Source organism: Oncorhynchus mykiss, chromosome 1 (assembly GCF_057628025.1).
Source record: "Oncorhynchus mykiss isolate SJ-2025 chromosome 1, ASM5762802v1, whole genome shotgun sequence".
NCBI classification, from domain to species: Eukaryota; Metazoa; Chordata; class Actinopteri; order Salmoniformes; family Salmonidae; genus Oncorhynchus; species Oncorhynchus mykiss.
Window position 1 is genome coordinate 75700994 of NC_143022.1, and position 27004 is coordinate 75727997.

The following is a 27004-nucleotide window of genomic DNA, read 5'->3' on the forward strand; positions in this document are numbered from 1 at the left end:
CAAGATGTGTTTCATAACTTCAGCTCCACACTGACTGAAACCATGGCTGTCTCATTACATACAACCTATTCCCTCACTGTCTTTCTCTCCCATATTCTCTCTCACCCCCCCTCCGTTTCTATCCTTCTCTCCAGAACACTTCATATCTTCCCTCTTCACAGAATAATTTATTAAACAAAGCTACCATTAGGCCAACAGACCTACTCCATGAATAAAAGGGAAAGTTGTTTGTTGTCTTGCCCAGTTATTACTAAGTCTCTGTGTTCGTGCCAGGGATACAAATCATATTTGGCCCGGCGTGTGTTCTTTATACCTCGTTACATTGCTGAAACACAAGGTTTCTATTGTAGATTTGGCCCAAAGTGCACGTTCATGTTTTATGAATTACCAAATGGCCCATATACATGAACCAGAGCAACTCAGCGCTAGCTGGTGATGTAAGATGATGGTGAAGTGTTCTCCCAGCATAGCCAGCCAGGACGCGTATGTCACGATGTTGCCCAGTGAACCGTACAAATACCTCAGCCCATTTAGACGATAAAATCCATAATTAATAATGCAACGTTTTGTTTTGGGGTTTTATTATGTTCAACAAATATTACACTGTGGCAACAGCAACATTTACAAGTCTTTCATTTCATACATCATGAATTCACTGCGGATGTGAAAACGTATCTTAATTTGGTCCTTATGGTCTCGAAAATGTAAAACATATGCTAATGAAGTCAAATGGCACATTTGATCTGAATATTATAATACATTTGACTTGATAGTTACTTTAGATACTATGGGAGCATGTAAAGTGAAGTCCTGTGAGCTAGGCCAGGCTCCAGCTGCTCCCGGAAGACCAAAAAACTATATAAAAGTAGTATATTCTGAACATTCTATCTCACGTACAAGATGCAAGTACAAGGGTTTCTAGAAAGGTTTCACCCACTGTCCCCAATCGTTTTCAATCCTTTTAACTCAGACAGCCCTTTTGCCATATTAAGGGCTGGTGTTTTTGTTCTCTATGCCATTAGCCAATGGCACAGACCAGGACTGTGTAAAGAGAAGCTGTTTGCTTAATACACAATAATGATGTTAGTGTCAGGGGCAGCGGATGCTAGCGCTGGCTAGAGGTATAAAGCTGGTGTGTGTTAGTGAGTGCCGAGACCCTTTTTACTGGCCAAACACACTTGGACTGTGTGGTGTCAGGATTCAGTGAGTCAGCACAGAATAAAGCTGTTGTTCCACAGTAGAGATAAGCAGTAGAGACGTGCGGCCAGCCGTCTCAAAGCAGACCCTTTAATGTTCACACATCTGAGGCGTTATCATCAAAGTGTATCAAGAGATCAGACCTTCATTCCATTCATCACTTTTATGACAAAATGCACCAGAATCCATTCAGTCTCTTCTATTGGATGTGTTGATCATTTCCCTTACTTTGTGACTTAGAAGGAGATCTAGCACATGATTTGCTGGATTTGATCTTTGTTTAACTAGGCAAATCAATTAAGAACAAATTCTTATTTTCAATGACAGCCTAGGAACAGTGGGTTAACTGCCTTGTTAAGGGGCAGAATGACAGATTTTTACCTTGTCAGCTCGGGGATTCGATCTTGCAACCTTTCAGTAACTAGTCCAGCACACTAACCACTAGGCTACCTGCCGCTCCACTCCATCTGATACTTTCCTGTACTGTGCTGTGCTGTGCTGTAGATGGGTGGTTTTGATAGCTTGCTTGTCAAGGTGAATAGAATAGATTCATTAACATGTTATCATCTACTGCCCCTGTCTGTGAAGTACTGTAGTGTTGAACGTGTATATTATAACCATAATCCCTGATCAGACACCTGTGTCCACCTGGTACACACATCTAACTCTCCTCTCCCTCCCTCCCTCCCTCTCCCCTCCTCACCCCACAGCCCCAACCTGACATGGAGGGACATGCAGCACCTGTCTGTGCTGACCTCCAAGAGGAACCAGCTTCATGATGAGGTGCACCAGTGGCGGAGGAACGGCGTGGGCCTGGAGTTCAACCACCTGTTTGGTTACGGTGTGCTGGATGCTGGCGGCATGGTCAAGATGGCCAAGGAGTGGAAGACCGTCCCTGAGCGTTTTCACTGCGTGGCTGGATCATTGCAGGATGTCCAGTAAGTGACTGGGTTCTCTTCAGACTTAGCAAATTACCGACCAGGCTGAAACTAGAATTAGCACTAAGATGTTAGTTTGTTTTGATAGGTTTGTTTGTATTTAGCTAAGTCTGCTCCAGTACCTGACTGTGTGGTTCATCTGCAGTTAGACTCAAATTGTTAGCTCTATCTGTCTGTAGAATAGGCCTGTGTGTTACAAAGTGCTTTGATGCTGATTACAGTGGGTTTATCTGGTCTGTGCTGTGGGGTGATAGCCTCAGTGATATGATCCATACCTACCTGTTACAACTGCATGTCTGCCCTTGGTCTCCCCCTACCTCCCTCTCTCACTCCCCCTCACTTTCTCATTCACTGTACCCTCTGCATCAGCCCGTTTCCAGAGCTTTGGACTTATGTCCTCCAGTGTGTCCCTGCGTGAGGCTCACAAGCACCCACCCCCACACACACACACACACACACACACACACACACACACACACACACACACACACACACACACACACACACACACACACACACACTATAATTAGACCCCAACACATCGCTTGGCACAGCTTGCCCTAGCAACCCTGTCAATAAGACCGAGTAACAGGCGTGGAGGGACGTCATGACTGTCTGTGGGTGTGAAGGTGGATTCTATGTGTGTGTCTGGGGGCGAGGTCGGTGTGTGTGTGTGTGTGTGTGTGTGTGTGTGTGTGTGTGTGCGTGTGTGCATACATGTGTGTGCGTGTGACTGCCCACATCTTCCTATGCTGACCTTTCAATAGATATCACCCCTCTCATTTTCCTTCCTAATCTGTGGTCCACAGTTGGGATGGCCATGGCAACACAGCAGAATGGCAACCAGAGTGTGTGTGTGTGTGTGTGTGTGTGTGTGTGTGTGTGTGTGTGTGTGTGTCAGAGGAGCCCAGTCATGGCAGAGTCAGTCGCTGGTGTGTGTGTGAAGATAAGGTGTGTATCTAAGCTCCTGTAATGACAGCCTTTAAGTCCAGTGTAGAGGAGGCTGCTTTTACACAGCAGGCCTGAAGTAGGACATACCCAAATCTAAATGCCAGTAGCTCAGGACCTGAAGCAAGGATATGCATATTCTTGGCACTATTTGAAAGGAAACACTTAAGTTTGTGGAAATGTGAAATTAATGTAGGAGTATATAGCACATTAGATCTGGTAAACTTGTTTTTTGTTTGTTTTTTTGCATCATCTTTGAAATGCAAATGAAATACCATACATTGACCTAGGAATCTACTTTAGATGTTGTCCACAAGAGGGTGGCAGTGTGTGTGCAAAGTTTCAGACTGATACATTCAAGAATGACAGCTCTACATAATATTTAGTATCAAGTCTCCCAGGTGTCCCTCATGAGTTTGCCCAAATGTACCCAAGTGGCCGAATTGGTCAATTGATACATTCCCAAGTACATAACTATAGAGAATATACAAAAATGCTATGGTAATAAAACATTTTAGTTTACATACTCCCAGGAATGTGATACATGATGGATCATTAGCTTCGCTACAAAAAAGGTACTCATACCTCTAGATGGCCGTGTGGGGTGGGTGTGGAGCTAGAGAGAGCAGAGGGGTCAGACTGGAGAAGCCAGTTCCTACATTTGAATGAGTGGGGGATGGACTTGAATGTGGTGTTGGAAGTTGGCTCCCACAAGTCATCTTACTCCCTACCACTATTGAACAATTCTGTTAGAGCACAAGTTTTCTGTTACTTATTTTATTTAACATGTATTTTTTATTTTAGCAGGGGGTGAGCACTGCATCGATACATCAAATACACAACACATATCTATAAACATATATTATTATATAGAGTATGGGGAACACAATCACTATAATGAAATATGTGGATCAATAGGCAATAAAATGCATAGACTATACTAATATATTGTATGCCTCAGGTATATATATTATATAAACATATATAGAAATCAAATACAAATATCTTACATGAATATGAAACCATTTTTAAAAAATGGATTAGCACGAGAAGCAAAAACGTATTTTACTTACCGATATAAAAAAGTAAGGTTACCTTCTCCTTCCAATCTTTCTTGCGCGCCGGACTCCTCATGTCGCTCTCCCGGTCAATTTCTACAATAATCTCATCCAAATGTGTATACTTGAAGTTCGATTCAGCGTTTATACTCTTAGTACCCATGTTGTAATTTTTAAGTTTTGAGAAAACTTTGTAGAAGAAAGCGAGTGCTGCACAACGTAAACTGAATTAATCGCATTGCGGCAGCCATAAGTCAATGGCCGTTACTTCTACAAAGGGACATCACATACCCATGTAAAGCCCAGCTCATTGGCTATCTAGCTGGCTATGTTTCAAATGATAGGTGGTCATTGAACCAAGAGACTGTCAATCAAGTGACCACCGCCCTTCTCATTGGTGCGTAATGATGTCTGTCCTTCGTGAGCTAATAGACGTGTTGTGTAGCCAATACGTAATGTGGAATAATGAAACCATGTTTGGTTGCCTTCTAGAGTGTCTGAGGATTACACAGAAAACGAACTTGACTGGGTGAAACAAAGTTTAGCCATGTAGATTTCATAGATTGTTTTGTTGCATGTTGAAAGAGTCGGAATTCATACGAAACGCTCTATACAAAATGGATCGTGTATACACATTTATTTTATTAAACAAAGCTACGCTACATTGTATCTCTGGGAACCCCAGGATGACAAATCAGAGCAACATTACTGAATGTACTGTCAGAGGGGAATGTATCAAACCAGTTGTCTTGATAAAAGTGGCTTGTTGTTGTGCACTATCCTCAAACAATTGCATGGTGTTTTTGTTGCTGTAATAGCTACTATAAATTAGACTCTGCAGTTGAGAGAACACACCACTGACCATTTTACTCTCACTAGCAGAGCTAGTTAGGCAGTTTTTATGTTATCCAGAACATTGGTGGCTGTAACTGTGCTGCTGGCAACAATTTAATTACGTTTTTTTGACGACGTTTACCGACACCGGCCATATTCAACGGGTGTTGTGCGCTTGTAAATTCATCAGTTATTCTGCACTCTGGCACACTCAGACAAGAGTGCTCAACACCCCGAGATGGCCCGACTGAATTTACATATGCACCCGTTACTTGCATAGTGGAGTCTTTTGTTAAATAAGCACAGAGAGATGACACAAAGAGAGTCTGCCCTCACACATGTAGACACACACACATGCACGCACGCACACATACACACATCTCTAGTGAATAGATATGTGGGTGGAATGTGCTCTGTTCATACGTGGGTTGTTTGAGTCAAATACAGTGGCATGGCCATCGTTTGAAATGCAGAGGGTCTTTGATAAGAACGTTATTTTGGGCTGATATGAGGTAAAGGGAAAGTGGGGTACATAGTCAGTTGTACAACTGAATGCATTCAACTGAAATGTGTCTTCCGCATTTAACCCAACCCTTCTGAATCAGCACTGCAGCGCAGTACAACCAGGACTCCATCTAGTACCAGTGCTACATCAAAGTGCAGCAGTCCCCATTGTGACAGTGAATTAATTTTAATACAGAGCATCAGGACTGGATAGCCCCTATGATAATGGAGAATGTATCACGTCACACACACAGATGCACGCACACACGCACGCACACACACAGACACACACACACCACTACTTAACATCACTGACTGCTGTGTGCGTTTTGGTCCGGCTATCTGGGTCAGAACTTCTGATTATCAGTCCTGCTGTTGTAGTGTCCTCGGCTCGGCTGAGTTTGGGTTTTACAATCTCGCCTGGTTTCTCATTTCAGATACCTCTTCTCTCCTCTATTCTCCTCTCCTCTGTGTATTTGTATTTATTATGGATCCCCATTAGCTGCTGCCAAAATTAAGGAAGTTATATAATTTTAAAAACATTACAACAAATTTCACAACATATTAAGTGTGTGCCCTCAGAACCCTACTCTACTACCACATATCTAAAACACAAAATCCATGTGTACGTGTGTGTATAATTCGTAGGTTATAGTGTGTTTGTTTTGCCTCACAGTCCCCGCTGTTCCATAAGGTGTATTTGTATCTGTTTATATTAATCTAATTTTACTGCTTGCATGTGTTACTTGATGTGGAATAGAGTTCCATGTAGTCATGGATCTATGTAGTTACTGTGCACCTCCAATAGTCTGTTCTGGGGACTGTGAAGAGACCTCTGGTGGCATGTCTTGTGCGGTATGTATGGGTGTCCGAGCTGTATGCCAGTAGTTCAGACAGACAGCTCGGTGTATTCAAGTAGTGATGGATTCTATCTACTTTGAGGCAGGATGATATTGACATAATATTCATGCATATTATTAATGTTAGCTCTCTGTGTACCTCCAAGGGCCAGCTGTGCTGCCCTGTTCTGAGTCCCTCTTTGTGACACCTGACCATATGACTGAACAGTAGTCCAGGTGCGACAAAACTAGGACCTGTAGGACCTGCCTTGTTGATAGTGCTGTTAAGAATGCAGAGCAGCGCTTTATTATAGACATGACTCCTCCCCATCCTAGCTACTGTTGTATCAATATGTTTTGACCATGACAGTTTATAATCCAAGGTTACTCCAAGCAGTTTATTCTTCTCAACTTGCTCAATTTCCACATTATTCATTACAATATTTAGTTGACGTTTAGGGTTTAGCGAATGATACAGTGCTTTTAGTTTTAGAAATATTTAACCATTTGATGCGTACAATCACGTATTTGTGATCATTGTTGAGTGGTCCCTGCAGCGTACGATCTCAAATACGTGATTGGAAGAGTAGCAACAGAACGTATGACACAACAAACGCGTCTGAACACCATTGTTGTCTGAACAGCATCTGAATATTTTTTGTACTGATGGAAAATATAGGTCTTAAACTCTATTCCTCAATTTGACCTTTTATTGTAAAAGATACATGCGAACTTCATTATCCAAGCATCACACAGAACACATCCACAGCCAAACTGTGACCAGTCTAAATAAATAACAGGCGGCGCTGACAAAAAAACTAAACATAAGTTAGCGACCTAACAGCTAGACTTGTTTACAATGTACCACATCTCTGGTAAGCACAAGATACTAATATAATGTTGTTTAGAAAATAAACATGTGTCAGCTAAGCTAACAGCAGCTAAATTCTTTATGATGGCAGCCATGTTTGTTTACATTTGACAAGCGAAAACTCCCTAATCCCAGAATGCCATTCACTATAAGACGTAAATAAACAAAGTCAAAGATGGCTGTGCTCATTGCCTGAAAAATATGAACTTAGTTTAGCCACTTTCAGCATATTACAAATCGTCAATGTACTTGTTATAAAATCACAAAGCAAATAAAATGTTTTCACCTCACAGATCATCACATTAAATACAAGCCTACTGTCTAGCCTAAGCAATGCGCAAAACAAAACAGGGATGAAACCATTTTAGGGCGGTTTGTGGTGGGGGTTCATTTAATTTGGTGGGGGGGTTTCAAGTCCTTGGGGGGTAGAAATGGGGGAAGATATCATGGGGGGATATGATGTAGGAAAACGAGCTCCGACTGGGAAAAATCGTTTTGAATGGTCATCCAACTTGGAATTCAAACTGGGGAGCTCGGGCCTCTTTCTAAAGCTACGAATTTTCGACCTGAAGATCATTGACGTCATGATTTTACCTAGTATTTTTCCCATTTCACAGTTGTCTTGAAAGCACCATAAGTCAGTCAAGTGAACTATCCCTTGTTATAACATCTTTGGTCTGACGGACACTTATATGACAAAGAGAATGCATTGTATGATGTCAAGAAACATGGCACCACAAATAGCCGGCAAATAGCTTAGCGTTAGCTCATCATAATCAGTACAATATTCAAGTATTTTACACACATCATATGTGTCCAATACAATCTATTCAAGAATCGGAATGCATGATTTGTCACCAGTACTTGAAAATGTTAATAAAACAGTAAATAAATGATGATCCATACATACGTACGGTGTGCTACAGCAGAAATGACAACACGCTATACTGAAAATAAGCCACTTACTTTGATAGGAACGCACACATGTCCAAAGTCCAATTTGTAAGACAAACAACCATGAAGGCAATGCGGGCTCCAGTCAGAAATGTGCTGGGGGAAAACGTTTTTGCAAGGCCTGTTCTGACTAGAGATCTGCAATTTCTTCAGACTTGATCTGGGGAAACACTAGGGAAGTGCTTGGGCTCTAGTTGAAGAGAGAAGTTTGTCTGCTCAGTAGTGCCTCAAACATAAATTGTCCGCAAGAGTGAAATGGGCTACGTCTTATGCGAATTAACGAGGAGGCGGAACACACCTCAATTCAAACTGTTGTTCTAAAATAAAACTTGTTAGAAAATAATTTTAAATTGACTAATTGAAACATAGCCTATTGATAATTAGCAGGCAGCGTGCCTTGGTTTGAGGGCAGCACGGGTAACTGTCCTATTGCGTAATGATCACATTTTGGAACAGTGAGAGCATTCTAACATCACGCGCATGAAAAAACTCAAGCAGGAGCTACAGTTAGAGATATTTCGAACCCACACTGAAAGGTTAAGACTAACTCATTCCTTGCCACCCAGTCTGAAAGTAACTGCAGCTCTTCGTTAAATGTTGCAGTAATTTCAGTCGGCTGTAGTAGCTGACGTGTATAGTGTTGAATCATCCGCATACATAGACACACAGGCTTTACTCAAAGATTAGTATAGACTGAAAAAAGTAAGGGGCCTAGAGAGGGAATTCCTGATTCTACCAAGATTTTGTTGGAGAGGATTTCCTTAAAGAACACCCTCCGTGTTCTGTTAGACAGGTAACTCTTTATCCACAACATAGCAGGGGGTGTAAAGCTTTATCAAATATGTTTTTCCAGCAACAGACTATGATCGATAATGTCAAAAGCCACTCTGAAGTCTAACTAAACAGCCCCCACAATCCATTTATCATCAATTTCTCTCAGCCAATCATCAGTCATTTGTGTAAGTACTGTGCTTCTTGAATGTCCTTCCCTGTAAACATTCTGAAAGTTTGTTGTCAACTTGTTTACTGCAAAATAGCATTGTTTCTGGTCAAACAATTTTTTTTTCCCAAAAGTGTACTAAGGGTTGTCTATTGGTTGTCTATTTGAGCCATTAAAGGTGGATTTACTATTCTTAGGTACGGAAATACATTTTACTTCCCTCCAGGCCTGAGAGCACACACTTTCTAGTAGACTTAAATTGAAGATATAGCAAATAGCAATGGCAATATCGTCCGCTATTATTTTCAGTAATTTTCCATCCAAGTTGTCAGACCCCGGTGGCTTTTCATTGGTGATAGACCACAATCATTTTTTCATTTCTACCACACTTACTTTTAAAATTACAATGCTTGTCTTTCATAATTTGGTCAGATATACTTGGATATGTAGTGTCAGTGTTTTTTGCTGGCATGCCATGCCTAAATTTGCTAATCTTGCTAATGAAAAAATCATGAAAGTATTTTTTAACATTTTATTTATCCGTTATTTTACCAGGTAAGTTGACTGAGAAGACATTCTCATTTGCAGCAACGACCTGGGGAATAGTTACAGGGGAGAGGAGGGGGATGAATGAGCCATTTGTAAACTGGGGATTATTAGGTGACCGTGATGGTTTGAGTGCCAGATTGGGAATTTAGCAAGGACACCGGGGTTAACACCCCTACTCTGACGATCTTTAATGACCTCAGAGAGTCAGGACACCCGTTTAATGTCCCATCCGAAAGACGGCACCCTACACAGGGCAGTGTCCCCAATCACTGCGCTTGGACATTGGGATATTGTTTTAGACCAGAGGAAAGAGTGCCTCCTACTGGCCCTCCAACACCAAAGTAGTTGTCAATATCAGTGGGTTTTGTGATGAATGAGCCTTATGATTACATTAATGGTAGCGCAGAGATTTACTTTTTGCCCAAAATGTAATTTAAGGTGCTCCAAAGCTTTTTACTATCATTCTTTGTCATTTAGCTTTCTTATGTCATTTATCTTTCATAGTTTAGTTTATTCTTCTCTTTATTCAGTTTACTCACATGATTTCTCAATTTGCAGTACGTTTGCCAATCGTTTGTACAGCCAGACATGGGTGCATGCTTATTAGTAACTGGGATAAGCAATTTCATAAATGTTTAATGTGCAGCATCTGGTTACTCCTCATTACACACCACGGACCAACAAATATTATTTGGCCACGCAGTCGTGGGTGAACAGGGAGTACAGGAGAGGGCTCAGAACGCACCCTTGTGGGGTCCCTGTGTTGAGGATCAGCGGGGTGGAGATGTTGTTACCTACCCTCACCACCTGGGGGCGGCCCGTCTGGAAGTCCAGTACCCAGTTGCTCAGTTCCTTAGCTTTCTTGGGAACAGGAACAATGGTGGCCCTCTTGAAGCATTTGGGAACAGCAGACTGGGATAAGGATTGATTGAATATGTCCGTAAACACACCAGCCATCTGGTCTGCGCATGCTCTGAGGGCTCGGCTGGGGATGCCATCTGGGCCTGCAGTCTTGCGAGGGTTAACACGTTTAAACGTTTTACTCACCTCGGCTGCAGTGAAGGAGAGTCTGCATGTTTTGTTTGCGGGCCGTGTCAGTGGCACTGTATTGTCCTCAAAGCGGGCAAAAAAAGTTATTTAGTCTGCCTGGGAGCAAGACATCCTAGTCTGTGACTGGGCTGGTTTTCTTTTTGTAATCCGTGATTGACTGTAGACCCTGCCACATGCCTCTTGTGTCTGAGCCGTTGAATTGCGATTCTACTTTGTCTCTATACTGACGCTTAGCTTGTTTGATTGCCTTGCGGAGGGAATAGCTACACTGTTTGTATTCGGTCATGTTTCTGGTCACCTTGCCCTGATTAAAAGCAGTGGTTCACGCTTTCAGTTTCACGCGAATGCTGCCATCAATTCACGGTTTCTGGTTTGGGAATGTTTTAATCGTTGCTATGGGAACGACATCTTCAATGCACGTTCTAATGAACTCGCTCACCGAATCAGCGTATTCGTCAATGTTGTTGTTTGACGCAATACGAAACATATCCCAGTCCACGTGATGGAAGCAGTCTTGGAGCGTGGAATCAGATTGGTCGGACCAGCCTTGAACAGACCTCAGCTCGGGAGCTTCTTGTTTTAGCTTCTGTCTGTAGGCAGGGAGCAAAAAAAAGGAGTCGTGGTCAGCTTTTCCGAAAGGAGAGCGGGGGAGGGCCTTATATGGGTTGCGGAAGTTAGAATAGCAATGATCCAAGGTTTTACCAGCCCTGGTTGCGCAATCGATATGCTGATACAATTTAGGGAGTCTTGTTTTCAGATTAGCCTTGTTAAAATCCCCAGCTACAATGAATGCAGCCACAGGATATGTGGTTTCCAGTTTGCAAAGAGTCAAATAAAGTTAGTTCAGAGCCATCGATGTGTCTGCTTGGGGTGGAATATATACGGCTGTGATTATAATCGAAGAGAATTCCCTTGGTAGATAATGCGGTCGACATTTGATTGTGAGGAATTCTAAATCAGGTGAACAGAAGGACTTGAGTTCCTGTATGTTGTTGTGACCACACCACGTCTCGTTAACCATAAAGCATTCGCCCCTGCCCCTCCTCTTACCAGAAAGATGTTTGTTTCTGTCGGCACGATGCGTGGAGAAACCAGCTGGCTGCACCGACTCCGATAGTGTCTCTCGAGTGAGCCATGTTTCCGTGAAGCAAAGAATGTTACAGTCTCTGATGTCCCTCTGGAATGCTACCCTTGCTCGGATTTCATCATCCATGTTGTCAAGAGACTGGACATTGGCGAGAAGTATGCTAGGGAGTGATGCGCGATGTGCCCGTCTCCGGAGTCTGACCAGAAGATCGCTTCTGTCAATGATTAGTTATTGGAGAAACAAGACCAAGATGAGACTCTGGACAAGGCGGATACGGTATATTTGAGGCACTTTAATCGAGCATAAGAATATCCGGCAAACGTGCAGCACGGCCCTTATCGTCCAACCCTTAGGGAGTTTTCGGAAAAAGAGACCGTCCCACATATTTGGGCAGTACATTTATACATTGAAATGACGTAGGTAGATTCTGGTAGTCCTGGCTTCTGGTTGGTTGTTCGTAGGTGATAGACAGTCCTCTCCAGCCTGTTGTCAGTATCCCATTGGTTCTTGACAGAGTTCTTTGTCTTTGTAGCCCATCCCAAAGGGTTTTGAGCAGTGTATATTCATGGGTTATCAGTGTGTTTAACAACAGTCAGTGAATGCGTCATTACATGTTTTAATATGTTATTACAACACTTCGTTTCCCTCTTTTACGAAGTCGTTGTTTTGGGTCGCCGGCTGGGATCCATTCCGTTGTCCTGGGTGAAAGGCAGAACACAGTATCCGCTTCGGGAAAGTCATATTCTTGATCGTACTGATGGTGAGTTGACGCTGCTCTTATATTCAGTAGTTCTTCTCGACTGTATGTAATGAAACCTAAGATGACCTAGGGTACCAATGTAAGAAATAACACGTAAAAAAACCAAAAAACTGCATAGTTGCCAAGGAACACGAAGCGAGGCGGCCATCTCTGTCGTAGCCAGTTATGGAGGGCTAAAACCATTTTGAACCATTCATTGACACGATTTAGGGAGGGCAGAGGGACAGATATTATGGTGCGTTTGTCAAATCAAATCAAATTTTATTGGCCACATACACATGATTAGCAGATGTTATTGCGAGTGTAGCGAAATGCTTCTACTGTAGATCCGGCAGTGCAGCAGTACCTAACAGGTAATATCTAAAAATTCTACAACAAAACCTAATATCTAACAAATTCCACAACAAAACCTAATACACAATCTAGTAAAGGAATGGGATGAGAATATATAAGCATAAAGTATATGGATGAGCAGTGACAGAGCGGCTAAGATGCAATAGATAATGAAGGATACAGTATATACATATGAGATGAGTAATGCGAGATATGTATTTATTTCTTAAAGTGGCCGATGATATCAAGTCTGTAGGTAGGCAGCCACCTCTCTGTGCTAGTGGTGGCTGTTTAACAATCTGATGGCCTTGAGATAGAAGCTGATGCGCCTTCTTCACCACACTGCCTGTGTGCATGGACCATTTCAGTTTGCCAATATGTACACCAAGGAACTTAAAACTCTCCACCTTCTCCACTGCTGTCCCATCGACATGGATAGGGGGGTGCTCCCTCTGCTGTTTCCTGAAGTCCACGATCATCTCTTTTGTTTTGCTGACATTGAGTGAGAGGTTATTTTCCTGTTACCACACTCCTAGTGCCCTCACCTCCTCCCTGTTGGCTGTCTCGTTATTGTTGGTAATCAAGCCTACCACTGTAGTGTCATCTGCAAACTTGTTGATTGAGTTGGAGGCGTAAATGGCCATGCAGTCGTGGGCGAACAGGGACTACAGGAGAGGGCTGAGAATGCACCCTTGTGGGGCCCCAGTGTTGAGAATCAGCGGAGTGGAGATGTTGTTTTCTACCTTCACCACCTGGGGGCGGTCCGTCCGGAAGTCCAGGACCCTGTTGCACAGGGCGGCGTCGAGACCCAGGGTCTCAAGCTTGATGACGAGTTTGGAGGGTACTATGGTGTTAAATGCTGAGCTGTAGTCGATGAACAGCATTCTCACATAAGTATTCCTCTTGTCCAGATGGGTTAGGGCAGTGTGCAGTGTGATGGCGATTGCGTCGTCAGTGGAGCTATTGGGGCGGTAAGCAAATTGGAGTGGGTCTAGGGTGTTAGGTAGGGTGGAGGTGATATGATCCTTGACTAGTCTCTCAAAGCACTTCATGATGTCAGAAATGAGTTCTACGGGGCAATAGTCATTTAGTTCAGTTACCTTTGCTTTCTTGGGAACAGGAACAATGGTGACCATCTTGAAGCATGTGGGGACAGCAGACTGGGATAGGAATTGATTGAATATGTTCGTACACACACCAGCCAGCTGGTCAGTGCATGCTCTGAGGACGTAGCTAGGGATGCCGTCTGAGCCGACAGCCTTGCGGGGTTAACACGTTTAACCTCTTTCAGCTAGGGGGCACTATTTTTATGTTTGGAAAAATAACGTTCCTAAAGTAAATGGCCTATTTCTCAGGCCCATATGCTAGAATATGCATATAATTGACAGATTAGGATAGAAACACTCTAAAGTTTCCAAAACTGTCAAAATATTGTCTGTGAGTATATAACAGAACTGATATTGCAGGCGAAAACCCGAGGAAAATCAAACCAGGAAGTGCCTTCTATTTTGAAAGCTCCATGTTCCATAGCCTGCCTTCACTCCATTTAAAGGGATATCAACCAGATTCCTTTTCCTATCGCTTCCTCAAGTTGTCAACAGTCTTTAGACCTAGTTTCAGGCTTTTATTTGGAAAAATGAGCGAGAAAGATAACATTGCGTAGTGTATAGCTGGGTGTTCATATGAGTTTTGCTTGCGCAACACAGTGGGGCAGCCATTGACTCTCCCTCTCCTCCTGAAAAAGAGACAGTGTCGGTTGATATACACTGCTCACTAAAATAACACATCCTAGATCTGAATGAATGAAATATTCTTATTAAATACTTTTTTCTTTACATAGTTGAATGTGCTGACAACAAAATCACACAAAAATTATCAATGGAAATCAAATTTATCAACCCATGAAGGTCTGGATTTGGAGTCACACTCAAAATTAAAGTGGAAAACCACACTACAGGCTGATCCAACATTGATGTAATGTCCTTAAAACCTTTTGTGACTAGGGGGCAGTATTTTCATTTTTGGAAAAATAACGTTCCCGTAGTAAACGGGATATTTTGTCAGGACAAGATGCTAGAATATGCATATTATTGACAGCTTAGGATAGAAAACACTCTAAAGTTTCCAAAACTGTAAAATTATTGTCTGTGAGTATAACAGTACTGATATTGCAGGCGAAAGCCTGAGAAAAATCCAATCCGGAAGTGCCTCATGTTTTGAAAGCGCTGAGATGACAGGGTGATTAACAAAAGGCTAAGCTGTGTCTCAATATATTTCACTTGTGATTTTCATGAATAGGAATATTTTCTCAGAATATTTATGTCCGTTGCGTTATGCTAATTAGTGTCAGTCGATGATTACGCTCCCTCATGCGAGATGGGGAGTCATTAGAGGTTAAAACAAGTCAAAATGAGGCTCAGTAGTGTGTGTGGCCTCCACATGCCTGTATGACCTCCCTACAATGTCTGGGCATGCTCCTGATGAGGTGGCGGATAGTCTCCTGAGGGATCTCCTCCCATACCTGGACTAAAGCATCCGCCAACTCCTGGACAGTCTGTGGTGCAACGTGGCGTTGGTGGATGGAGCGAGACATAATGTCCCCGATGTGCTCAATTGGATTCAGGTCTGGGGAACGTGCGGGCCAGTCCATAGCATCAATGCCTTACTCTTACAGGAACTGCTGACACACTCCAGCCACATGAGGTCTAGCATTGTCTTGCATTAGGAGGAACCCAGGGCCAACCACACCAGCATATGGTCTCACAAGGGGTCTGAGGATCTCATCTCGGTACCTAATGGCAGTCAGGCTACCTCTGGCGAGCACATGGAGGGCTGTGCGGCCCCCGAAAGAAATGCTACCCCACACCATGACAGACCCACCGCCAAACCGGTCATGCTGGAGGATGTTGCAGGCAGCAGAACGTTCTCCACGGCGTCTCCAGACTCTGTCACGTCTGTCACGTGCCCAGTGTGAACCTGCTTTCATCTGTGAAGAACACAGGGCGCCAGTGGCGAATTTGCCAATCTTGGTGTTCTCTGGCAAATGCCAAATGTCCTGCACGGTGTTGGGCTGTAAGCACAACCCCCACCTGTGGACGTCGGGCCCTCATACCAACCTCATGGAGTCTGTTTCTGACCGTTTGAGCAGACACATGCACATTTGTGGCCTGCTGGAGGTCATTTTGCAGGGCTCTGGCAGTGCTCCTCCTGCTCCTCCTTGCACAAATGCGGAGGTAGTGGTCCTGCTGCTGGGTTGTTGCCCTCCTACGGCCTCCTCCACATCTCCTGATGTACTGGCCTGTCTCCTGGTAGCGCCTCCATGCTCTGGAAACTACGCTGACAGACACAGCAAACCTTCTTGCCACAGCTCGCATTGATGTTCCATCCTGGATGAGCTGCACTACCTGAGCCACTTGTGTGGGTTGTAGACTCCGTCTCATGCTACCACTAGAGTGAAAGCACCACCAGCATTCAGAAGTGACCAAAACATCAGCCAGGAAGTATAGGAACTGAGAAGTGGTCTGTGGTCACCACCTGCAGAACCACTCCTTTATTGGGGGTGTCTTGCTAATTGCCTATAATTTCCACCTGTTATCTATTCCATTTGCACAACAGCATGTGACATTTATTGTCAATCAGTGTTGCTTCCTAAGTGGACAGTTTGATTTCACAGTAGTGTGATTGACTTGGAGTTACATTGTGTTGTTTAAGTGTTCCCTTTATTTTTTTTAGCATTGTATTATCAATTATATATTTTAAAAACAACCTGAGGATTGTTTATAAAAAACAGTTTACATTTTTCTGTGGACATTACGGATACTATTTGGAATTTTTGTCTGCGTTGTCGTGCCCGCTGATTTCTGAACACAACGTGCCAAAAAAAGAGGTATTTTGGATATAAAAATAATCTTTATGGAACAAAAGGAACATTTATTGTGTAACTGGGAGTCTTGTGAGTGAAAACATCTGAAGATCATCAAAGGTAAGCGATATGAATATTATTGCTTTTCTGATTTTTGTGACCAAGCTACTTTGATGCTAGGTGTTCATAATATTTTGTCTAGTGATCGATAAACTTACACAAACGCTTGGATTGCTTTCGCTGTAAGCATATTTTCAAAATCTGACATGACACGTGGATTAACAAAAAGCTAAGCTGTGTTTTGCTATATTGCACTTGTGATTTCATGAATCTAAAATATTTGTAATAATATTATTTGAATGTGGCACTCTGCAATTTAGCGGTTGTTGATGACAATTATCCCGCTAACGGGATGGGTTGCGTCAAGAAGTTAATTACTCAAGTTAAGTTTTACTCATGTCGGCCACAGAGGAGAGCCCACAGCCTTTGGTAGTGGGCCGTGTCGGTGGAACTGTATTGTCCTCAAAATGCGCAAATACGTTGTTTAATTTGTCTGGGAGCAAAACGTCGATGTCCGCAACGGCGCTGATTTTCTTTTTGTAATCCATGATTGTCTGTAGACTCTGCCACATACGTCTCATGTTTGAGCCGTTGATTTGCAACTCCACTTTGTCTCTATAATGACGCTTTCCTTGCTTGATTGCCTTCCGGAGGGAATAACCACAATGTTTGTATTCATTCATGTTTCCAGTCACCTTGACATGATTAAATGCAGTGGTACGTGCTTTCAGTTTTGCGCAAATGCTGCCATCAATCCACATTTTCTGGTTAGGGAAGGTTTTAATTGTCACAGTGGGTACAACACCTCCTATACACTTCCTTATAAACTCGCTCACAGAGTCAGCGTATATGTCAATGTTATTATCTGAGGCTACCTGGAACATATCCCAGTCCACGTGATCAAAGCAATCTTGAAGGGTGGAACCCGAATGGTCAGACCAGCATTGGATATACCTAAGTACGGGCACTTCCTGTTTTAGTTTCTGCCTATAGGAGGGGAGCAACAAGAAGGAGTCATGGTCAGATTTGCCAAAAGGATGGCAGGGAAGGGCCTTGTATGCATCGCAGAATATCTACAATAAATGTAGCCTTAGGATATATGGTTTCCAGTTTGCATAGTCCAGTGAAGTTACTTGATGGCCGTCTTGGCATCCGCTTGCGGGGGGAAATACACGGCTGTGACGATAACCGAGGAGAGTTCTCTTGGGTGATAATACTGTCAGCATTTGATTGTGAGGAATTCTAGGTCAGGTGAACAAAGGACTTGAGTTCATGTATGTTGCTACAATTACACCATGAGTCATTAATCATGAAACATACACCCCCGCCCTTCTTCTTACCAGAGAGATGTTTGTTCCTGTTGGCTCGATGCACTGAAAATCCCGTTGGCTGAACGGACTCTGACAGCATGTTCCCAGCTAGCCATGTCTCCGTGAAACAGAGTATGCTACAATCTCGGGTATGTCTTTGGAAAGCAACTCTTGCCCTAATTTTGTTGACTTTGTTAACTAGGGACTGGACATTAGCGTGTAATATACTCGGAAGCTGTGGGTGGTGTACGCTCATCCGAAGCCTCACTAGAGGACCGTTCTGCACCCTCTCCTCCTTCGACGGTGTTGTTTTGGGTCGGCCTCTGGAATCAGTTCAAATGCCCTGGGAGGTGCAGGCAAAGGATCCGCTTTGGGAAAGTCGTATTCATGGTTGTAGTACTGGTTGTGTTGGCAAAGTTGACATCTCTCTGATGTCCAATAATTATTCCCAATAATTAAGGTTTTATGGGCTAACAATGTAAGAAATAATACATACAAAAAACAAAATGCTGCACAGTTTCCTAAGGACTTGAAGCAAAGCAAAGTTTTCCCCCAGGAAAACACCAAGTATTTGCCCCAGGTACAGATATATGCCTCACAATTAAACTCCTATCACAATCTCCAGAATGATCCGGCCTCTACCATGTCTCGAAGCAGATTGCGAGGCCAGAGTCACAGAACTCCCCTGAGAAGAGAGCTGCTGAGACGCCAGCTGCGTGCAGGCCACAACAGCCAAAGGCATCAAGAGAGCACAACCTAGCGGAGGGGGGCCAAGGTGGACCAGGCTGTGCCCAGACAATTGATTGACTAGGACAGGGAGAGGTTGCTGGAGTGGCATCCACAGCCATGGAGCATCTAAGTCCACGGCAGAAGACAGCTGGTACAGGGGCTCTAAGCGATTTGAAAGTCCTAAGTCTGGATGCTGGGTAAGAAGGCAGGCACGCCGATAACGATTATTCTACTTCTTTCTGGTTTCGACACGCATCCATTTACGCTCACCTGGAGTCGAACAATGAGCAGTCATTTTCTGGTTCAAGTTAGTAGAGGGGTGCAGTGTGGGAAATTAATCATAGTCTAGGGTGGTCCCATTATGATCCTCTTGGATGTTTTGATTGGAAGCATTTAAAGATGCCGATAGTCTCATAGAACCCTTATTCAGTTCAAGGTGCTTGGTTAAATGTTTTATTTTTTCATGAAGAGTAATAATCCTTTCTTTAGCTGCATCAAGTTCAATACATTTTACCCGTGACAACTATGAACATGTCGCAGATTATACACTTAATAGCACGTGAGTCCCCAGCAGATTCAAAGGAGTTTTCACTGCTGAACGGCGACAATCAAAGGGAACAAACATTTCCCGGCTTCGCTATAATACCTCGTACCAACGCTTCATTGTGCCTCGCACAACTATGTTGTTGTCAGTTTCTCGTTGAATGTGAAGAGCGAGAGAGAAGCGCAGGGGGCCAGGTGATGCTACGTCGGTTGTCAGTGGCAGGACGCCGGCTGTTCCTTGCTACGCACCGGTCCGGCTGCGTGGTAGCGTTTGGTGTAGCCTCTCACAGCCGTGTTGGGCGTGTCCCCAGTGTCTATAGTCGTGGGGAACACAAAACATACAATTACAGCATGTCCTGGCCAACAATTGTAGTCACATTAACATGCTCTCTATAGTTCTATAGAGAGCGTTATATGATTGGAGCTCTTGGTTGCCTGGTTTGATTGTTGGTATCCAGGTACTAAAGTGTTTGGGTGAAAAAGTTGAATGAAAAAAGTGAAGCGAGGAAAAAACAAAAGGTTGGCAAATGTGTTAAATGCAGAGTTTGGATTAAACGTTTATAAAAAATGTAAAAAACGAAAAGTTTGCAGGTAACCAAGACGCATCAAACAGCACAGCAGCATGGAGACAACGAGGAAGTGAGGAAGTGTGACGTTGCTGTGATGAGGTGTGGGAAGCACTAGTGGTGGGGTTTATGACCATAGGGAGTCATTATTCTCATACATTATCTGATGAGATTGCTGCACCTGCTGTTCAGGAAAATCATTTTGCCGACAAATTGATTTCTGCACACATTCATGAGCCCAGACACACACAGAGCAACACATATTATGTACTCGTGCACACACATGCACAGACAGACACACACACATACACACATTCTGCTTTTCAATGATAGATACTGTCATATCAGTGCAGAATGCAATATCCCTCCTGTCTCAGGATGTGATGTGATCCGGTGACATTTTGGTGGCAGATAGAGGCCACCAATGAGGTTCACAGTTCGACTCATTAACTTCTCAGCTGGGCCACCTGGCTGAAATGTATTCTGGGTTATGGATCTACAGGATACAGTTACATCAAAGCATCTACATATTACATAGTGGCCTTAAACATTAACTTTCAATTAATTTGTATTTCTATTGTTTTGGAATTGGAATACAAAACATGTATGAATCTACACATATAATGTATTTATTATTATCTATGATAACATCTTTGAAAAACAGTTTTGAAGGTATTGTTGATAATCTATCATATGAATTATCAGAAAGCAAGAAAAGCTCTCAACTAATTCACTGTTAAAACTCATTAACTTCTCTGGGATATGTGGGACGGTAGCATCCCACCTCGCCAACAGCCAGTGGAATTGCAGGGCGACAAATTCAAAACAACAGAAATCACATAATTAAAATTGCTCAAACATACAAGTATTTTACACCATTTTAAAGATAAACTTCTTGTAAATCCAGCCACAGTGTCCAATTTCAAATAGGCTTTACAGCAAAAGTACACCAAATGATTATGTTAGGTCAGCACCTAGTCACAGAAAACCATACAGCCATTTTCCAGCCAAGGAGAGGGCTCACAAAAATCAGAAATAGCGATTAAATTAATCACTAACCTTTGATGATCTTCATCAGATGGCACTCACAGGACTTCATGTTACACAATAAATGTGTGTTTTGTTCTATAAAGTGAATCTTTATGTCCAAAAACCTCATTTGAATTTGGTGTGTTATGATCAGAAATGCATTGTCTCAAACAAACATCCGGTGAAAGTGCAGAGTGCCATATCAAATTACAGAAATACTCATAATAAACATTGATAAAAGATACAAGTGTTATGCATGGAAATATAGAAAAACTTCTCCTTAATACAACCGCTATGTCAGATTTCAAAATGACTTTACGGCAAAAGCACACCTTGCGATTATGTTAGGTCAGCGCTAGTCACAGAAAAACATCCAGCCATTTTCCAAAGGAGTGGTGTCAGAAAAGTCAGAAATAGCATTGTAAATATTCACTTACCTTTGATGATCTTGATCGGAATGCACTCCCAGGAATCCCAGTTCCACAATACATTTGTGTTTTGTTCGATAAAGTCCATAATTTATGTCCAAATACCTCCTTTTTGTTTGCGCGTGTAGCGCAGTAATCCAAATGCATAATGCGTGATCACTTGTTCAGATGAAATGTCAAAGAAGTTATATTACAGTTCATAGAAACATGATAAACGATGTATAGAATCAATCTTTAGGATGTTTTTAACATAAATCTTGAATAATGTTCCAACCAGAGAATTCCTTTGTCTTTAGAAATGCAATGGAACACAGCTACCTCTCACGGGCACGCGCGTGATCAGCTCATGGCCTTCTGCCAGACACCTGGTTGAAACAGCTCTCATTCTCTCCTCCTTCATAGTAGAAGCCTCAAACAAGGTTCTAAAGACTGTTGACATCTAGTGGAAGCATTAGGAAGTGCAATATGACCCCATAGACACTGTATATTTGATAGGCAATGACTTGAAAAACTAGAAACCTCAGATTTCCCACTTGGATTGGATTATTCTCAGGTTTTTGCCTGCCATATGAGTTCTGTTATGCTCACAGACATCATTCAAACAGGTTTAGAAACATCAGAGTGTTTTCTATCCAAATCCTAATTATATGCATATTCTAGCTTTTGGGCCTGAGTAGCAGGCAGTTTACTCTAGGCACATTTTTATCCAAGCTACTCAATACTGCCCCCCAGTCCCAAAGAAGTTAACTGTAGGTCAGAGCCGTAACAGACTACATCTGGTTTTCAATGAAACCACATGACAGTGTATTGTACTGAATCCCATTGACCCACTAAATTCCACTAATTTAACCACCTCACCATCAGACCTCAGCACACCTCTCTGCTCAGGATAATATTCTAACCAATGTGCTTCCCAGAACATACCTCTCCTTCTTTCTTTCTCTTTCTCCCCCCCCCTCTCTCTCTCTCTGTCCTTCTCTTTTGTGTGCTGTGCTAATCTGAGAGAGCTGTAATGGGCCAGAGATTTGGCCCCTGACTCTAATAATGCCATTAGGTCCATTTTACCCCCATCGTCCTCTCCTCAGCTCAGCTTCCCCATCTCTCTAGCTACCCAGTGGTCCACCCCTGCCCGAGTGAGCTCTTAACACCCTCACCGCCTCACCACAAAGCAAGGAGTCAGCAGGGTTCCTGTGTGTGCCTCTGAACCAGAGAATAGCAACAGAACATCCCTGCTCCTAAGGCTTTGGCTTGGGACCCTCAATCTGGACAAGGCAATCTCCCTGCACCAGCTCTCTGCCATGAGTTGAATAGGAAGGAAGATAATATAATTCTTAGGTGGTCCAATGTGACTTTGGGTTGCTATAGTGGTTCCTCCTTTAAAAGTTGCGTCATACTGCGGCAGACCTTGCGTGCTGCCGCAGCATTCTGTGGCACGTCATTTGATTTTCAGCCATTTTTTCTGTTACGGCTAGTTTGACCACCAGAGGGCATCTTTGAGAAGCATTTGATAGTATTCCGTATTGGCATTACCAGAGAATTTAAAACCTTTTGTTGTACTAACATAGTACATGGGATTGATTTGAAGAAATTTGGCTTAATTCATTTGATTAATATTATGGTGTTTCTATTCAGAGAAAAACAAAAAATGAAACCCTCAGGGTTTCCGTTAGGATGGAATGGAAAATATGGCGCTGTACAATGTGAAGGTCGGGAGTAGGCTACAGGATTGGAGGATTCTAAATTGTTTTCCTTCATTAGACAGCTTTGTTCCAATATTTCTGCAAATCAGTGATATTTATTGCCATAGTAATTTGTTATGGATCCATAACTAAATCAACATCTGTATTTTGAAAGAGTATTTGTTTATCATTATTTATTAACAAAATGTGATTATTTTTTATTAAGCTACTGTGCTGTCTACAATACATACTGTGGTAAACATGGGAAAGTGCCTAATTCCTTACATAAGGGAAAGCAGGCCATGTCTGTACTACAGAATGCGGGGCACGCGGGAGACCGGTGTTATTTCATAGTTGTGATGTCTTCACTATTATTCTACAATGTAGAACATAGTAAAAATATAGACAAATCCTGGAATGAGTAGGTGTGTCCAAACGTTTGACTGGTACTTACTTAATTTGATTAATATTATGGTGTTTCTATTCCATGAAAAATGAAAAACCCTCGGGGTTTCCTTTAGGATGGAATAGAAATATGGCGCACTCGTAAATTCAGTGTTGTCAGATTGTCCGTTTGTAAATTCAGACCGTTTCGCTCTCGGAGCGCACACTGGACGTTCGGGCCGAGGAGTAGGGTTGATTTGAGCGTTCTGGCCTTACAACGGCAGTCAAGCACCCAAGCTAACGTTGGCTAGTTTGCTAGCTACTGTAGGCCCTTGTAATCCTGGAGTGAACAGTGAAATGCTGTGGGCGTGATTGTGTAGTAGAGCCTGTTGCTTTGGGCAAGATGGAGAAAAAAACTGTTGAATAGAGTGACATTTAGTTTATGTAAATGTTATTCTGTCCTTTTCTTGTTTAATCTATGTTCCTTTTGAAATACAAGTTCAATAGTAGGATGCAAGTTCAATATCTGAAAGGAAAATAAACCACAAGTCTTTTTTAATCCTAAACATTACATAGCATAGTAAGAATAAATGGCATGAGCTTTCATGACATGACATATTATTCTGAACTACATATCATGAAGATGACTGGCAGATTTCTGAAATGGACCTAGATTGTTTATCCATCCATTTATTCATATCTGTTAGAACTACATGGTAGGCAATAGGAGACAGGCTCTGTCATAGTATTGTTCTTTCTAGGGTGGTCCTAGTGCCTGTGGCTGGCCTCAGGGCGACTCCATGGAGTTCTACTGTGCTACACACGTTCTAATTTTCCTCCATTCAATATTCAACACTAGTCATTAACATTTTCATAACAGTTCTTGCTTATTCAAAAAGGGCTAGAATATTAGGTGTATTTTTCAGCCGGTCTCTCTGGGCAAGGGTAATGGTGTTGTCGATGGTATTTTCTTGGACACAAACAGTGATGTGTCCTTGAGACAAACATCCTCAAAGCATTTTGAAATGCATGAGTTATCTCAGGTACTAGCCATAGTATTTAAGTTCATACAATCACATCAAAATTACGTATAAATGCTTTATTTTGATGTATCAAGTGAATCTCAATCTGTAATAAAGATTGGCAGCTAAGATAGTGGTCGAAGATAATAGTCTAAGTCTAACCAAAAAGCCTGCACGCTTCGGTTTATTCTAATAATTGAATGGCAAAGAAAGTGTTGTTTCTGTCATTGTTGTGTTTTGCCGTGCGGGATCAGGATTTGAGGCACTACCAGTGCTGTATCAGGGTCTACTGGGTCCATGCTAAGTAGGTCAGGTAATAGCAGGATATTTGAGGGTGGAGGCGTAGACAGAACTAGACCGACTGGGCTATGGTAAATACTCTGCACCCCCAGGCTAAATCTCAGATTGAACTAGATACAGGGACACCAGCTTTCTCAATGAGCTGACCAGAATACTGATAATGTTGCTATTTTTCTCTCTCTCTCTCTCTCCTCTCTCTTCCTTAATACATCTTTATATTAGCCTCTTTTTTTGCAACCTCCATCTTCCTTTTTATTTATTTCTGTCCTGTTTTTGCTTTCTCCATTTTCCGGTGTTTCTCTCATTCTCTGACCCTCCCTTTCCGAACTTTCGTCTTCTGTCTCCCTTTCACGAGTCTTGTTAATCCCTCTTTCCATCTCTCTTTCTGTTGTCCCTTATCATTGTCCTACTTTTATCACTTTCTTATTTCCCTTTGGGTATCTCTTGACTCTTCTTCTGCCTTCACCTTCCTAATCTTTCTCTCTCCTTTCTCCTCCAACCCTCTCTCCCTGCAGTAAGATCCAGTCGGGTGACAAGCTGATCCTGGCCATCTCCACTGACTCCTGCCAGGGGAAGGACAACTTTGTCCGCTACCTGGAGCATGTTCAGGCCGTGATCACCGTCAATGGCAGTCGCCGTGGTGACCTCAACATCAACATGACCTCCCCCATGGGCACCAAGTCCATCCTACTAAGCCGCCGGCCCCGGGACGACGATGCCAAGGTGGGCTTCGACAAGTGGCCCTTCATGACTACCCAAACCTGGGGAGAGGACCCCCGCGGGACCTGGGTCCTGGAGGTGGGCTTCCAGGGAAACGAGCCACAGAGGGGTGTCCTGAAGGAGTGGACCCTCATGCTGCATGGAACACAAAGTGCTCCTTACATAGACCAGATAGTGCGTGACTACCAGTCTAAATTAGCCATGTCCAAAAAGGAGGAGTTGGAGGAAGAGCTGGACGAGGCGGTGGAGAGGAGCCTGAAGAGCCTGCTGAGTAAAAACTAGCTGACGTAGCTAACTAAACACCGTCTGGTCAGGTCAGCATGCCGGGCCACTCTCTCTCTCTCTATTTCTTTCTCTCACTCCCCCTCTCTCATCTCTCCTATCTTTCTCTCACTCCCCCTCTCTCTTCTCTCCTATTTTTCTCTCACTTTCCCATTCTCTCACTTTCCCTTTCTCTCACCAAATAACTTTCTCTCCCTCTCTTGCCCTCTCTCACACTTTCTCTCCTCCCTCCTTTCTCTCCTCTCTCATTGACTTTCTCTCCTTCTCTCCCCTCCCTCCCTTTTCTCTGCTTTTTGTTTTTCTGTGTTTATATTAGCCCTCCACTTTCGATAGATGTTTCTTGTAATCCGATTATGATAAAAGTGTAACCTTCAAATAATCTGTTCTATAGAGAAAACTAAAAGATCCCATCTTGCTTTCTGTCTATGTTTTTTACACTTTACTAAAATGTATATAAACAGAATATATCCACTATATGGTGTTATTGCATTTCCCCGCCCCTCCACCTCTGGTAAAACAACTATTGTACAGTTTGTGACTGTAAACGATTTTCTGTGTCATTCTTAAAGTTGAATATCTTGCAATCAGAGCAGTGATACTTCTTTCTGTTTATATTTTTGTGACAAGCAACTGTTTCTATATAAACAAGACAAGGAACGTGTGATTAATTTTGACGCCTGTGCACCTAAAAAAGAATACCATAATAAATCTATTCAGCTGTTTGTTAAAGTGATTTGCCTCACTCGGCAATGCACATTCAGGTAGCAGACATGTCTTCAGTCTCTTTGTCATTTGAATAAGGATGAGAAATAAGACCAGCAGAGAGATACAGGTCAGAACCTGCGTACGTGCCTCTGTATTCCAATTCCACTTTTTAAGGTAAGTCATTTTGCCTTACAATGGTCATTGCCAGTCAACTGAAGCCTATGCGGTAATGGGAAGCCCTTATTTGTTAACTCGAGAGCACAAAGCACAGGGACATTTAGATCACACACTGTGTAAAGAGACTATATCGTATAAAACACTATTAGCTTCTCTTTCTCTCCCCTTTTTGTCTTACTTTTGTCTCTCTGTCACACGCACACACACATGCTCTCTCTCATTCTCTTTTTCTCTCTCTTGTCTGTCCCTCTAAGGGAGAGTGGATTATGCAGAGTTCAGAGGTCGCTGTCTGCTCCTCCAGAGCACCCCAATGAAACATTTATGTCTTCCCTTCAGTAGCTGCAGA

The 27004-nt window shown here is 42.8% G+C and overlaps 1 protein-coding gene and 1 long non-coding RNA gene across 3 annotated transcripts in view; one reads left to right on the top strand and one right to left on the bottom strand.

Moving 5' to 3' along the window:
* Positions 1–26505, top strand: part of pcsk2 (proprotein convertase subtilisin/kexin type 2) — an 88759-nt gene extending 62254 nt beyond the window's left edge. For both annotated transcript variants that reach the window (XM_090240338.1, XM_021611043.3), the window contains exons 11-12: positions 1908–2135; positions 25290–26505. In XM_090240338.1, the coding sequence (XP_090096464.1) occupies positions 1908–2135; positions 25290–25776 (715 nt within the window). In that variant the 3' untranslated portion in view covers positions 25777–26505. The remainder of the gene's footprint in view (positions 1–1907; positions 2136–25289) is intronic.
* LOC149985642 (uncharacterized) lies at positions 565–4389 on the bottom strand. Its single transcript, XR_016497112.1, has 2 exons — positions 4157–4389; positions 565–2186 (listed from the first exon to the last, which is right to left on the bottom strand). It is a non-coding gene; the product is annotated as an uncharacterized LOC149985642 (long non-coding RNA).
* Positions 26506–27004: the final 499 nt, after the last annotated feature.